Genomic DNA, 15,524 nt, shown 5'->3' with positions numbered 1-15,524 from the left:
TTCTGAACCAGTGCTGGGCATCATGGCATCACTCATGCCAGCACAGCAGAAGGGGAGGGTCTGATATGGAGGACAGAGACACCCTAAGGGGGATAAAATCCCCCCCCCCCCACCACCACCACAGACACACACTCACAGCATCATACAACCCCACTCACACCCTTGATCCCTTTTGGATGAGCATTCCTGGTCCTCTAGACTGGTTCTGACTATGTGATCTAATTGTGGTCAACAAGGACAGTGACCAGTGACTGCTCACTGCCTGACCCGACTGAGACCGCAAGGGAGAAACTATACGCTGAGAACAACACTATATCTGTGTGTGTGTGTGTGTGTGTGTGTGTGAGCAAGAAAGAGAGGAGAAGAGGGAGAACATAGGGACATAATCACTTTAATTCAGATTTTATATGAAGCCCACATGCCTTGGAGAGGGGAAGCATGTGTGTGTAACCAAGGAGAATGGCCTTCAGCACCAGACACACACACACACACACACCTTCCTCTTGAGGCCATTTAACAGGTAATTTAAAGAGAAATCCCTACAGGGAAACGACACACTAAACGTCCTCTCCTCCCTCATTCATTCTCTCTCTCCCTCCCTTCATAACGCCTCACCATAACATTGTGTTTACTCACCTACAGGGACAGAGACTGACAGCACTTAGAGAAAGAGAACAAGAGAATGGAGGAAAGAGATTAAAGAACAAAGAGAATCCACGGAGGAGGGAAAATGACAAGTGTTGAAGTAGGCAGTTTTCTCCCTTTTTCCCTCCAGATCTTAAGTGGACGTTTATTACTACTCAGTGTTCATCATAGGCTACCTCACTGTCCCGCTTGGGGAATACACCTCAACCACTGGAAACAGGGGATGTGGAGGAACGAGAGAGAGATAAGAAAAGAGGGAGAGAGAAGGAGGGGTAGAGCACAGGGCTCCAGGGTTTTGGGACAGTCTCTGAGCACATCAGATGTTAATTTAGTGAGGCCTCTGGTGAGCAGCCCTAGAAAAGCAACACCCACAACGAGACAAGTCTCTCTCTCTCTCTCTCTCTTTTCTTGTGGCAACAGGTCACACATCTTGCTGCTGTGATGGCACACTGTGGTATTTCACACAGTAGATAAGGGAGTTTATCAAAATTGGGTTTGTTTTCGAATTCTTTGTGGATCTGTGTAATCTGAGGGAAATATGTGTCTCTAATATGGTCATACATTTGGCAGGAGGTTAGGAAGTGCAGCTCAGTTTCCACCTCATTTTGTGGGTCAGTCACAGCGGTCAGGTATTCTGCCACTGTGTACTCTCTGTTTTAGCATTCTAGTTTGCTCTGTTTTTTTGTTAATTCTTTCCAATGTGTCAAGTAATTCTCTTTTTGTTTTCTCATGATTTGGTTGGGTCTAATTGTGTTGCTGTCCTGGTTCTCTGTGGGGTCTGTTTGTGTTTGTGAACAGAGCCCTAGGACCAGCTTGCTTAGGGAACTCTTCTCCAGGTTCATCACTCTGTATGTGATGGCTTTGTTATGGAAGGTTTGGGAATCGCTTCCTTTTACGTGGTTATAGAATTTATAGGCTCTTTCTGGATTTGGATAATTAGCGGGTATCGGCCTAATTCTGCAATGCATCCATTATTTTGAGTTTTTCGTTGTACACAGAGGATATCTTTGCAGAATTCTCTCTCTCTCTCTCTCTCTATGTTATATCCTATAAAAGTAAGAGATGTTCAGCAGTAACAGCTAGAACTTTCAGACAAACTCCAAAGAGTTTCTACATGATCATTAGAGCCATGATATAAAAACTCATTTCATATTCTGTCACGCTCTCCCTCTTTCTCGCACCCCCACTCTCCACCCCTCCTCTCAGTCTTTACATCAAAACACCTGTTAATTAAAAACAGAGAGAAAGAGGGGAGAGAAAGAGGAAGAGAGAAGTTTTCAAACAGGGGGAGCAGGTATTCTGTCCCTCACCATGAATCAGAGAGAGGAGAGGGGGAGGAAGAGGAGGAGGAAGAGGAGAAGACTCTCTTCATCTCTTTAGTTTTTCTGATGAGCTTTCTTAATTGGGCCACTATAGAAAGAAGTCAAATCCTAAATAATTAAAAAATCTAATTAAGGAGTCTTTTGCATCTCCGTGCTTAATTATTCCGTGCGGAGAGCAGTGGGGAGCGATACTTTTCTCCCGTTTTCATTTAAGAAAGAAAAAAGGGTCTTTCCTCTCCTCTCCTCATCCCCCATCAATAAACAGCTCCTGATTTCTCTCCTCTGTCCTCCCCCTCTCTCTCTCCCATCGCTCCTCAGATGTGTGTGTGTGGTGTGTGTGTTTGTGTGTGTGGTATGTGTTTGTGTGCCGTCCTCCGAGACTGTCATTATGAACACTTAGAGAGAGTTAGTTCACTCCACAGAGAGGGCCGCTATAGGGCCTCTGTTACTCTCTCCATCCCCCTCTTCTCCATCTCGCTTTACTTTCTCTTCCCCTTTCTCTCGCTCCATTCTCCATTCCTGCCTCTCAATCTCTGCATCTCTCTTTCTTTACAGCGTTCTCTTACTTTCTCTCGTTCCCTCTCCTTTTTATTTTCTTGTCTTTCCAATCTCCCTTCTATATCTCTCTCTCAGTGGTGTTCCAATCTCCCTACTATATATCTCTCTCTCAGTGGTGTTCCAATCTCCCTACTATATCTCTCTCTCAGTGGTGTTCCAATCTCCCTACTATATCTCTCTCTCAGTGGTGTTCCAATCTCCCTACTATATCTCTCTCTCAGTGGTGTTCCAATCTCCCTACTATATCTTTCTCTCAGTGGTGTTCCAATCTCCCTTCTATATCTCTCTCTCAGTGGTGTTCCAATCTCCCTACTATATCTTTCTCTCAGTGGTGTTCCAATCTCCCTTCTATATCTCTCTCTCAGTGGTGTTCCAATCTCCCTACTATATCTCTCTCTCAGTGGTGTTCCAATCTCCCTTCTATATCTCTCTCTCAGTGGTGTTCCAATCTCCCTACTATATCTCTCTCTCAGTGGTGTTCCAATCTCCCTACTATATCTCTCTCTCTCAGTGGTGTTCCAATCTCCCTACTATATCTCTCTCTCAGTGGTGTTCCAATCTCCCTACTATATCTCTCTCTCAGTGGTGTTCCAATCTCCCTACTATATCTCTCTCTCAGTGGTGTTCCAATCTCCCTACTATATCTCTCTCTCAGTGGTGTTCCAATCTCCCTACTATATCTCTCTCTCAGTGGTGTTCCAATCTCCCTTCTATATCTCTCTCTCAGTGGTGTTCCAATCTCCCTACTATATCTCTCTCTCAGTGGTGTTCCAATCTCCCTTCTATATCTCTCTCTCAGTGGTGTTCAAATCTCCCTACTATATCTCTCTCTCAGTGGTGTTCCAATCTCCCCTTCTATATCTCTCTCTCAGTGGTGTTCCAATCTCCCTACTATATCTCTCTCCTCAGTGGTGTTCCAATCTCCCTACTATATCTCTCTCTCAGTGGTGTTCCAATCTCCCTTCTATATCTCTCTCAGTGGTGTTCCAATCTCCCTACTATATCTCTCTCTCAGTGGTGTTCCAATCTCCCTTCTATATCTCTCTCTCAGTGGTGTTCCAATCTCCCTACTATATCTCTCTCTCAGTGGTGTTCCAATCTCCCTTCTATATCTCTCTCTCAGTGGTGTTCCAATCTCCCTTCTATATCTCTCTCAGTGGTGTTCCAATCTCCCTACTATATCTCTCTCTCAGTGGTGTTCCAATCTCCCTTCTATATCTCTCTCAGTGGTGTTCCAATCTCCCTACTATATCTCTCTCTCAGTGGTGTTCCAATCTCCCTTCTATATCTCTCTCTCAGTGGTGTTCCAATCTCCCTACTATATATCTCTCTCAGTGGTGTTCCAATCTCCCTACTACAGTGGGGAGAACAAGTATTTGATACACTGCCGATTTTGCAGGTTTTCCTACTTACAAAGCATGTAGTGGTCTGTAATTTTTATCATAGGTACACTTCAACTGTGAGAGACGGAATCTAAAACAAAAATCAAGAAAATCACATTGTATGATTTTTTAATAATTAATTTGCATTTTATTGCATGACATAAGTATTTGATACATCAGTTGAAGTGTACCTATGATAATAATTACAGACCTCTACATGCTTTGTAAGTAGGAAAACCTGCAAAATCGGCAGTGTATCAAATAATTGTTCTCCCCACTGTATATCTCTCTCTCAGTGATGTTCCAATCTCCCTACTATCTCTCTCTCATTGGTGTTCCAATCTCCCTGCTGAGTCCAAAAGAAGCGCAAAGCTAAATTAAATGGCTCAAGAGAAAAACAGTGAAGTGAGAGCGAAATAATGTGAGGATATCTGTGGAACTTACACTAAAGCTGTAGAAAGAACATGTTTAACTACAAGGTGATCATTCATTGTTCAGTCCATGAGCAAGGTTGAATTGAATCATTGGTGTGGAGACCACCACTTAATCACAATGAAATTAATTGTTTAAGGGATTGGTTTACAATGATTTGAATCTGGCCCACACAGTCTCTGCTAATCATTTAAACAGGCTACATCAATTATAGTTCACTTCTTGGATACCAGCAGGGCATGCACACACAAACACACACACACACACAACAGTGTTATGATCTCCTTAATTAGCCATGTGATTAGCTACATTGGAAGTCTGCAGTGAAGCGAGGAGCTCTCGCTCCCCCGTGTAAAACAAAACATGTGTGCCGAGACCTCATATACTCCGACACACACACAAAGCTGTAGACTACACTATGACTAATGCTGCCACCTCTGCCCTCTCAGACACACTCAAAGGCCTAAAATCCCAAACACACACCGTGAACAGAGTTGAGCAGGTCTACATTAAAACTCTCCTCCACCCCTCACTCGTTCCACTTTCTCAACTTTACTCCTCCTTCTCCCCTTTTCCCTCGTTCCGCTGTGTCTTTCTCTGCCTCGTTTGGGCTTTGAGCTTTGAAAAGATGACTACTGTGGCTAATTCCCATGCCTCCCACGCTACTGTTAGACTATGGTTTGGAGCTCTTCCGTTCTGCCTCCATCACACTCACACACACACACACACACACACACACACATATCTTCCGTTGTGCCTCCCCGTCCCTTTAGCTCCGAGACGCGGGGTGGCTTTGCGATACGCCCATGAAAAATGACTTGTAAACTTGCATTACACACACACAACTGCTCCCCCATGCTGTCTTTTTGATTTCACATTTCAGAGAATGACAAATTGTTAGGATTTGGGTAGGATGCAGCATGCTCGGATCTAATTTTGGCTGGAGACTGGGGGGTAGGGATAGTGATTGTGGAGCTGTGTGTGTGTGTGTGTGTGTGTGTCGGATACTTGGGACGGACAAGATAGCATCATGCTGCGAGCAACACGCCATCAGACCCCCGTGAGGAGAGAGGGATGGATGGAGGGATAGAAGAGAGAAGGAGTGATTGAAGGATGACAGAACAGAAGTAAAGATGGATGGAGGGATGGGAGAAGGAGAGGTATGGGCTTGGGGCATGGCTTTGTGGAATAGTAATGGCTGAGGGGATTGAGGGAGAAAAATTGAGGAAATGAGACAGGAAGTGGGAGAGATAAGGGGAAGAAGGGCGATAGGGAGGGTGAGAGCGGAACAGAGGGGAGAATGACTGTGCGGTTACAGTTAATTCAGGTGAGACGACTCGTCAGGGCAGGAGACACAGACCTACAGACAGACAAACAGACAGACAGACAGACAGGGAGGCTTCTCTCCTCCCACCACCCCGAGGCTACAGTACAGGCCGGCCACGGGCCATAAAGCAGTGCCAGCCTGGCATCACCATGGAGACGGGACTGGAGAGGGTAAAGCAGGCGCTGTCCCACTGCTCCTTACAGAGATTAGAGAGAGAAAGAGACATCCTCGTTCCCCCGCGCTCCCACTGCCGAGCCAGCGACATGTGGAGCGCACGGACAGACAGGTGGATTGAGGGAGAGGGGGGGTGGGTGAGGAGAGGTAAAGAGATAGAGGGAGCAGACAGTGTGGAGAGGGGAACACACGGAGTCTCCAGCTGGAGTCCCTCTGTGCTGGAGGAACAGAGCCTCGGGCTGCTGCAACACACACACACACACAGGCACCACACACACACACACAGGCACGCTAACACACACACACACACACACACATAATTTCATCTGCTTTCAAGCCCAGCCGGTGTTACTGAATTGAAGACGTGTACACCATTCTTCCTCTTACACCCTCTGTCTTCAGTTCTCTCCCACTGCGTTTCTCATTCACTCACTCTCTCGCTCTCCCCATCCCTCCGTCTTCATCTCTCTCTCTCCCTTCTCGCTCTTTCAACACACCTGAGGCATCACTCCATAGCGGCTATTCCTCTAACTCAAGGGACCCCAATATCTCAGCAAACCAATTACCTAGCACAGGGGGCCCCACACGCACACCCCTCCAGTGCCTACACACTACCTCTGGGGCCCCTCACCAAAAACACATACTGCATCATGGAGCATTGGTAAACCAGCACCACACACACACACACACACACACACACACACACACACACACACACCACTGGAGAAACACAGGAACAGCCTGGCACTGACCAGGGAGAGACAACAGGAGAGGAGAGAGGGAGGGAAGCAGGGAGAAAGAAACCATAGCTAGAGAGGTAGCCATGAAAAAAAAGGAGCATGGGAGGAAGTGTATGGAGGGGAGTGTGAGTGAATGACTGACAGGAAAGTAAGTGGAGAGGAAGGACAAAGTGGTTGTGAGAGAAGATTGATAGATAGTGCAAACCACTGCTACTTTATCTACTCTATCAGGTATACTGCAGTTACAGAGTCACCCACCAGGGGGAGCCGTAGATGCGGAAGCCGCGTACGGTGACCTCTGAGTCCTGCAGGTAGATACAGTTGGTGAGCAGGGACTGGACATTCTCGTAGTTCTCTGGCTTCAGCTTGGAGGCCGATGGGAAGTAGTAGAAGTCCTGCTTGATCAGGTCAGCCATGAACTCCTGGTCAAAGGTCAACTCATGGTTTCCCGCAATCACTATCTTTATGTCGTAGGGCAAGGTTCCTGGGAGGGAGAGGGGAGAAAGGAGAAATGGGACCATCAGTTCAAAAGTAGTCCACACCCATTCAACAAACTTCCACAGGTGCAACAGAGTACAGCAATCCAATGGAAAAATATAATTTAATTGAAATGTCTTTATTTTTGTTTCATCTGTCATGGGTCTTAGTAGCTCCGATACATCATTCTTAGTTGCAATAGTGTCAACAATCGTATTTGTTTTGTTCGTTCTCACAAAGACATCTCTCATCTGACAGTCACAGTTCTATTAATCACAGGTAACAAAAGGAATAGGAAAGTAAATATTTTACGCAACCTTCAATACAGTTATTTCATTATTTAGAATATAGTACTTTTTTTGATTTTAGGAATATAATACATAAAAGGATTTTAGGACTATAGTAAATAACAAACATATTCTATCTGAATAACTATTTTCCACATGAGCCATTGCTAGCGCATGTTTATCATAGAATGGACCCTTCATCCAAACCCAGTCAATAATGGTGTACTGTAACTCCTCCTCCTCCTCTTTAATTGGCTATTCAGAGATGGGCACAGTGGGGACAGTCCATCGATCCGTGCTGCCTGTCAAACACTGTGGCAGGCCAACACACACATCTACATATCTCCTAATGTTTTCAAAGGATTGATGAAAAAACCTTGTGAAAACCCTGACAAATCTGGGGGTCTTCTTTGTCTACGAGATGTGAGATGCATCGCCGTTTGTCAGATAGCACGGTTGATGGAGACTTCAATCACTGTACATTTTTGACAATTACTGCGAGAACAATGTGGCATGCTGTGTGTGTTTCGTGCCGCTGAAAAGGAGTAATTAAACTCAGCTTTAGCAGAGGCTGACAACTCAAGAGACGGCTCTGTCACAACAGCCAGTCAGAGAACAGTGACAGTATCCAGAGAGACAGAAGGGGGGTGGGGGGGGGAAGAGGGTAAGAGAAAATTTACATTTTACTCATTTAGCAGACGCTCTTATCCAGAGCAACTTACAGTTAGTGAGTGCATACATAATTTTTTTTCATACTGGCCCCCTGTGGGAATCGAACCCACAACCCTGGCGTTGCAAACGCCATGCTCTACCAACTGAGCTACATCCCTGCCGGACCTTGATTTTTTTGTTTCCTTTCTTATAGAAATAACTAAATAACCTAAACCATAAGAATGATCTTACAATATGATCTCTTCACCTGAAAACAAAGGCCAGTTTACATACTGGCATGATTTAACAGCAAAAAAGATGTGGCCTACTGTACACATCACAAAGGGTCATAACTCGCTTGTAATAGTCATAGAATTAGAATGATTATTTTTCTATGGTTACAATAAATGGTCACAATGTGTAACCATAGAAATAGTGGAATGTGTACCATTCCAAGTGTTCCACTTTTCAGAGAAATAGCACAATGCCTTTAGTATCTATCGTCATCCTTTACTGGACAGACAACCCAAGTGCCATTTCCAGCCAAGAAAAAAGAAATCCTGAAAAAAGTTCACTCTTCATAACAGAGACATTTTCAGAAGATGGATAGTGGCGACTGTCGACCGTACCTCGCCTGGGACTGGGAAGCCTATCTTGAGGAGCGGAATATGATCCTAAAACATATGTCCACCCCTGAGAAGATCACTCTGCCTCAACTAAGACAGTGGCTGATTAGCTGTGGAGGACCAGGTCTCTTAAAGAGGTATGAGGATCTGAAATCCAGGAAAGATTGTTACCATTCTGGAGTAACATCAGAGGTCAAACGTCAAGGCCTCCATGGAGATAAGCCCAAGGAGCAAGAGAAGCCCAAGGAGCAAGAGAACCTCAAGGAGTAACAGAAGCCCCCTAAGGCCCCAGAGTGGACTCTAGAGGGGTTCCCAAACACCAACATGGACTGGCCGGTATTCACACTTCCACTCAAGAGAGAAGTGGCATCCTTCAAAAAGATCGAAGTTCAGCATGAGAACCCAACCCTCTGCATCATCCAGCTGACCCTGAAAAAGGTGTTCAGGGACACATGGCATTTTGCAGCGGGGAAGAACCATCTCACAGATCTACATAACGGCATGGTTGGCTCCATCTCACAGATGTAGACAAATTGTCAGCTCCATGAGGAATGATGTAGATGCCTATCAGAGGAGCAGGGTCTTCTTGTTCATATTCCAACATGGTAGTTTGGCAGGTTTGGCATGGAACACCGGCTCAGTTTTGTAAAAGAAGTGACGGAAGAGATCAGAAGGGAGAGTACTCATGGACTTTCCTTTAAAGAAGAACTTGGGTCCAGACACCTTCTTGAGGCTTTGAGACACCAAGACCTGTAGTCAGAGGACTATGTTAGGAGCTTCAGTCCATCTGATTAGTTAAAGAAAGGGATATTTAATATTCATCATCACAAGCACCACCCCAACATCAACATACAGTGAGGGAAAAAAGTATTTGATCCCCTGCTGATTTTGTACGTTTGCCCACTGACAAAGACATGATCAGTCTATAATTTTAATGGTAGGTTTATTTGAACAGTTAGAGACAGAATAACAACAAAAAAATCCAGAAAAATGCATGTCAAAAATGTTATAAATTGATTTGCATTTTAATGAGGGAAATAAGTATTTCACCCCTCTGCAAAACATGACTTAGTACTTGGTGGCAAAACCCTTGTTGGCAATCACAGAGGTCAGACATTTCTTGCAATTGGCCACCAGGTTTGCACACATCTCAGGAGGGATTTTGTTCCACTCCTCTTTGCAGATCTTCTCCAAGTCATTAAGGTTTCGAGGCTGACGTTTGGCAACTCGAACCTTCAGCTCCCTCCACAGATTTTCTATGGGATTAAGGTCTGGAGACTGGCTAGGCCACTCCAGGACCTTAATGTGCTTCTTCTTGAGCCACTCCTTTGTTGCCTTGGCCGTGTGTTTTGGGTCATTGTCATGCTGGAATACCCATCCATGACCCATTTTCAATGCCCTGGCTGAGGGAAGGAGGTTCTCACCCAAGATTTGACGGTACATGGCCCCGTCCATCGTCCCTTTAATGCGGTGAAGTTGTCCTGTCCCCTTAGCAGAAAAACACCCCCAAAGTATAATGTTTCCACCTCCATGTTTGACGGTGGGGATGGTGTTCTTGGGGTCATAGGCAGCATTCCTCCTCCTCCAAACACGGCGAGTTGAGTTGATGGCAAAGAGCTCGATTTTGGTCTCATCTGACCACAACACTTTCACCCAGTTCTCCTCTGAATCATTCAGATGTTCATTGGCAAACTTCAGACGGGCCTGTACATGTGCTTTTTTGAGCAGGGGGACCTTGCAGGCGCTGCAGGATTTCAGTCCTTCACGGCGTAGTGTGTTACCAATTGTTTTCTTGGTGACTATGGTCCCAGCTGCCTTGAGATCATTGACAAGATCCTCCCGTGTAGTTCTGGGCTGATTCCTCACTGTTCTCATGATCATTTCAACTCCACGAGGTGAGATCTTGCATGGAGCCCCAGGCCGAAGGAGATTGACAGGTCTTTTGTGTTTCTTCCATTTTCGAATAATCACACCAACTGTTGTCACCTTCTCATCAAGCTGCTTGGCGATGGTCTTGTAGCCCATTCCAGCCTTGTGTAGGTCTACAATCTTGTCCCTGACATCCTTGGAGAGCTCTTTGGTCTTGGCCATGGTGGAGAGTTTGGAATCTGATTGATTGATTGCTTCTGTGGACAGGTGTCTTTTATACAGGTAACAAGCTGAGATTAGGGGCACTCCCTTTAAGAGTGTGCTCCTAATCTCAGCTCGTTACCTGTATAAAAGACACCTGGGAGCCAGAAATCTTTCTGATTGAGAGGGGGTCAAATACTTATTTCCCTCATTAAAATGCAAATCAATTCATAACATTTTCGACATGCGTTTTTCTGGATTTTTATGTTGTTATTCTGTCTCTCACTGTTCAAATAAACCTACCACTAAAATTATAGACTGATCATGTCTTTGTCAGTGGGCAAACATACAAAATCAGCAGGGGATCAAATACTTTTTTCCCCTCACTGTATGTGAAAATGGCATGTTTCTATGTTTTGTGGAAAAAAAGAGAGGAAGATAAGTGTTTCCAATTACATCTTCGGTGTGCATCGTGTGATTTTAACCAATTATGAGTAGGCATTGCCTACTAATTGCCTACTAATTGGTTGATGATGTCATTGGAAACACTTATCTTCCTTCATCTTTTTTTTTTACAAGAAAACGTGCCATTTTCACATATGTTGATGTTGGGGTGGTGCTGGAGATGATGAATATTGAAAATTACCTTTAAAGAAGATAAGGCTGCAGATATACTTGGAGCAAGGACAAGAGCAGAAGTTGGAGCTCCCAGAACACTACAAGCCTGATGTCCCATTTGCAGATGATCAGACAGAGGCTGTCAAAAAGCCCAGGTTAAAGAGGTGGGGGATTCGGCGTTTTTTCACAGCAGTGGCCAAAGCGTTTAATTGCACCCCTGTGGCCAAGGACTAGATAACAACTCTGAGACAACACATTGAGTGTCATAATTTCCTATTTGTCCTACTTCCATTCACATTTCCTCTCCCACCTTTTCATGAAACTTTTGAAATTAAGGACCTCTTAACAAAAAACACTGACTCATAGTTTGTCAGTATATAAATTCAATTATGTCGGTTACCCTAGGTAGGATGTAACTGGATAAAATCCATCAAATACGTTCACTGGCCCTCAGTTAGGAGTGGAGTTAGGTTGACTGGAGTGAAGCATATCTGGTTCAATAAACACATCCCCGCATCCACCTCCATTAATTCAAGTTTTATCGGTGACATTTTAAATCATGTTCTGTGAAAGACTGGATCTGCATATTGTATGACTAGGATTATGGCCAGGAGTGTTTCCTGATTAAATGACTTTAACAGGAAAAACTCTTGGTCCTATGTACTTTATGAACGCCACCAGTGATCAAACCATTATGTTCTTCCAGTGAGTCAAAGCAGGCCGTGCTTGTCTCTCTTTATCAAACAGAATCTCCATATAGGCACGGTGGATCAATGTATCAATGCTCAAATCACCATTCCACAATACAGTCATTCTCCCATATCCACAAGGCACACACATTGGACACAATAACTCACTCAAACACAAAACTAGATGGAGAAAGACGAACGCACCGCTTTTGGAAAAGAGAAAGGAAGTTGAGAGAGAGATGAGAGAGAGTGAAAGAGAGAGAGACAGAGAGAGAGAGAGGCAGAGAGAGAGAGAGTGAGAGAGTGAGAGAGAGAAAGAGAGGCAGAGAGAGACTAATCCAAATATGCAGGCGGCGGAGCACTGTCGGCTGTTGTTAGCAACCATCTTTTCCCAGCTTTTGTCTTTGATTTCAAAAGCGGCTTTCAAGCAACAAATAGTTTAAATTTCCCTGTGAATCACCCACACAAAGCAGCCATCCTTCTCTGTGTTTCAGTTCAAAAGAAGTAATCAAATAAAAACACATGTACACACACATAAACACACACACAGTCTTGTACAGCTAACCTTGTGGGAACAAACAATTCAGTCCCATTCAAAATCCTATTTTCCCTAACCTTAACCCTAACCCTAATTCCTAACCCTCAACACTAACCCTAGCTCCTAACCCTTAACATAATTCTAATCCTAACACTAATTCTAACCTTAACCCTAAACCCCCTAGAAATAGCATCTGATCTCGTGGGGACTAACACAATGTCTCCATTTGGTCAAATGTTTGTTTGTTTACTATTCTTGTGGGGACTTCTGGTTAAACCCGTCCAGTAAGACACACTCGAAAACACGCACAACACTTCTGTCTGAGTCTAAAGCTTGTCTAAGCAGCCCTGCACTACATTCTGCCCTCAAAAGACACACTGCAGAGGAGCTCTCTCCCCATCCATCCCTCCCTCTCTTCCCCCCTCTCCATCCCGTTCTCTCTCTCTCTCCCCATCCCTCCCTCCCTCCCTCCCTCCCTCTCTTCCCCCCTCTCCATCCCATTCTCTCTCTCCCCACCCATCCCTCCCTCTCTTCCCCCCCTCCATCCCGTTCTCTCTCTCCCCATCCCTCCCTCCCTCTCTTCCCCCTCTCCATCCCATTCTCTCTCTCCCCATCCCTCCCTCCCTCTCTTCCCCCTCTCCATCCCATTCTCTCTCTCCCCATCCCTCCCTCCCTCTCTTCCACCCTCTCCACCCCATTCTCGCTCTCCCCCATCCCTCCCTCCCTCTCTTCCACCCTCTCCATCCCGTTCTCGCTCTCTCCCCATCCCTCCCTCCCTCTCTTCCACCCTCTCCACCCCATTCTCTCTCTCCCCCATCCCTCCCTCCCTCTCTTCCACCCTCTCCATCCCGTTCTCTCTCTCTCCCCATCCCTCCCTCTCTTCCACCCTCTCCATCCCATTCTCTCTCTCTCTCTCCCCATCCCTCCCTCCCTCTCTTCCACCCTCTCCATCCCATTCTCTCTCTCTCTCCATCCCTCAGCCTCCCTTTATCCCTCTAATTTCCTCCCTCACTGTCCAGTGTGTGTGTGTGTGTGTGTGGTTTATTACAGACCCAGTGCTAACAGGGTTAGTTAAGGGGAGTGATCTGCTGTCTGAAGGGATATGTGCTTTTCTAGATACAGTGGAATGTGCTCTATACTGGCCTTTACAATAACCCCCAAATCCTCAATATCCTAGAAGCCGAGGAGGGCGGTCAGTTTGTGTGTCTGTGTGTGTGTGTGTGTGTGTGTGAAGCTTCCGGCGCTCCTGCCACCATTGTTCCAATGGGTGGTCCTTGCCCTTTGAAGAGGAAAATCCCTGTTTTGCCCAAATCCATGGCATGTCGAGGGGGATTACTGCCCTTTGTGTGTGTGTGTACACGTGTTTGTCTGCAAGCCCAGCTTGTTCAAGCTGCCCATGGACATAACAGATTGTGTATCTACCAGTACTTACTATAATGTCTCCTGCACATTCAATCAAGTCATTCTATGCCCTAACAGCCTATTTGCATTGGTCTGTCTACAGAAGCAATAACTGCTGTTTATAAGAAAAAATACATGTTGAGACTCAACCTGGATTAGCATTACAACGCCCATTCAGTGTGTGTGTGTGTGTGTGTGTGTGTGTGTGTGTGTATCTAATCCCTCCCACCTGAACATGAAGCCATGAGGCAGATACACTCTCCTAATTTCCTGTTTAAACACCACCCACACACCCCAGTGGCACATACACAATCGAAAAAAACATGCACACAAACACACAAAAACACAAGCGACTAAGCAAGCAACACATCCAAAACACACACTCTGCCATCACACAGTACATTCCAGTAATCACACAGACACACACTTCATGCGCACCCACAACCTAACACAAAGACGGTAATACCGCACCATCTCCGGCCTAGTAGGTGGTCTGTCTTTTCTCTCACTCACTCTCTTTATCTATCTCTTGTTTCAGTCTCTTTCTCTCTTGCTGTTCCACTTCCACACCAAGCCTAGCACATACAGAAGACACAGCATCAAAATAGCAGCCTGTCTTCTGTTCTTCGCCACAATGTCACATCAATATTCATCCACTGAAAAGGTTGAGTCAGAGACAGGAGGTTCCACACTGGGCACGCACTGGTTGAGTCAACATTGTTTCCAAGTAATTTCAACGTGGAATAGACGTTGTATTGACGTCTGTGACCAGTGGGACATGATGTATATGTGTAGAGCGAACCACAGGTTCTGAGCTTGACCCAGAAAGAGAAGAGAAAAAATAATTTAAAAAAATACTTTCGTGAACTAACAATCAAACTTGATTTTTTTCTTACTAGCTCTGACCTTGCTGATAGCTACTTTATTGGAGAAAAATATGCTTACTATGACTGCTATATGTGGTTGTCCCACCGAGCTACACTACATGACCAAAAGTATGTGGACACCTGCTCATCGAACATCTCATTCCAAAAACATGGGCAGTAATATGGAGTTGGTCCACCCTTTGCTGCTGTAACAGCCTCCACTCTTCTGGGAAGGCTTTCCACTAGATGTTGGAACATTGCTCCGGGGGCTTGCTTCCATTCAGCCACAAGAGCATTAGTGAGGTCGGGCACTGACGTTGGGCGATTAGGACTGGCTCGCAGTTGGTGTTCCAATTAATCCCAAAGGTGTTTGATGGGGTTGAGGTCAGGACTCTGTGCAGGCCAGTCATGTTCTGCCACTCCGATCTCGACAAACCATTTCTGTATGGACCTCGCTTTGTGCACGGGGGCATTGTCATACTGAAACAGGAAAGGGCCTTCCCCAAATTGTTGCCACAAAGTTGGAAGCACAGAATTGTCTAGAATGTAATTGTATGCTGTAGTGTTAAGATTTCCCTTCACTGGAAATAAGGGGCCTGAACCATGAAAAACAGCCCCAGACCATTATTCCTCCCCTACCAAATTGTACAGTTGGCACTATGCATTGGGGCAGGTAGCGTACTCCTGGCATCCGCCAAACCACGATTCGTCCGTCGGACTG

General features: G+C 45.4%; 1 protein-coding gene across 2 annotated transcripts in view; it reads right to left on the bottom strand.

The window, feature by feature from the left end:
- The window catches only part of LOC121542559 (metallophosphoesterase domain-containing protein 1), a 43,136-nt gene that overhangs the window by 14,103 nt on the left and 13,509 nt on the right, over nucleotides 1-15,524 (bottom strand). For both annotated transcript variants that reach the window (XR_006657549.1, XM_045208502.1), the window contains exon 4: nucleotides 6,839-7,064. Coding sequence is in view for 1 of the 2 variants with exons in the window: in XM_045208502.1 (XP_045064437.1) it covers nucleotides 6,839-7,064 (226 nt within the window). In the remaining variant the exon portion in view is untranslated. The remainder of the gene's footprint in view (nucleotides 1-6,838; nucleotides 7,065-15,524) is intronic.

The sequence above is a fragment of the Coregonus clupeaformis genome, chromosome 28 (assembly GCF_020615455.1).
Source record: "Coregonus clupeaformis isolate EN_2021a chromosome 28, ASM2061545v1, whole genome shotgun sequence".
NCBI classification, from domain to species: domain Eukaryota; kingdom Metazoa; phylum Chordata; class Actinopteri; order Salmoniformes; family Salmonidae; genus Coregonus; species Coregonus clupeaformis.
This window is presented reverse-complemented; position numbering and strand designations above follow the sequence as displayed.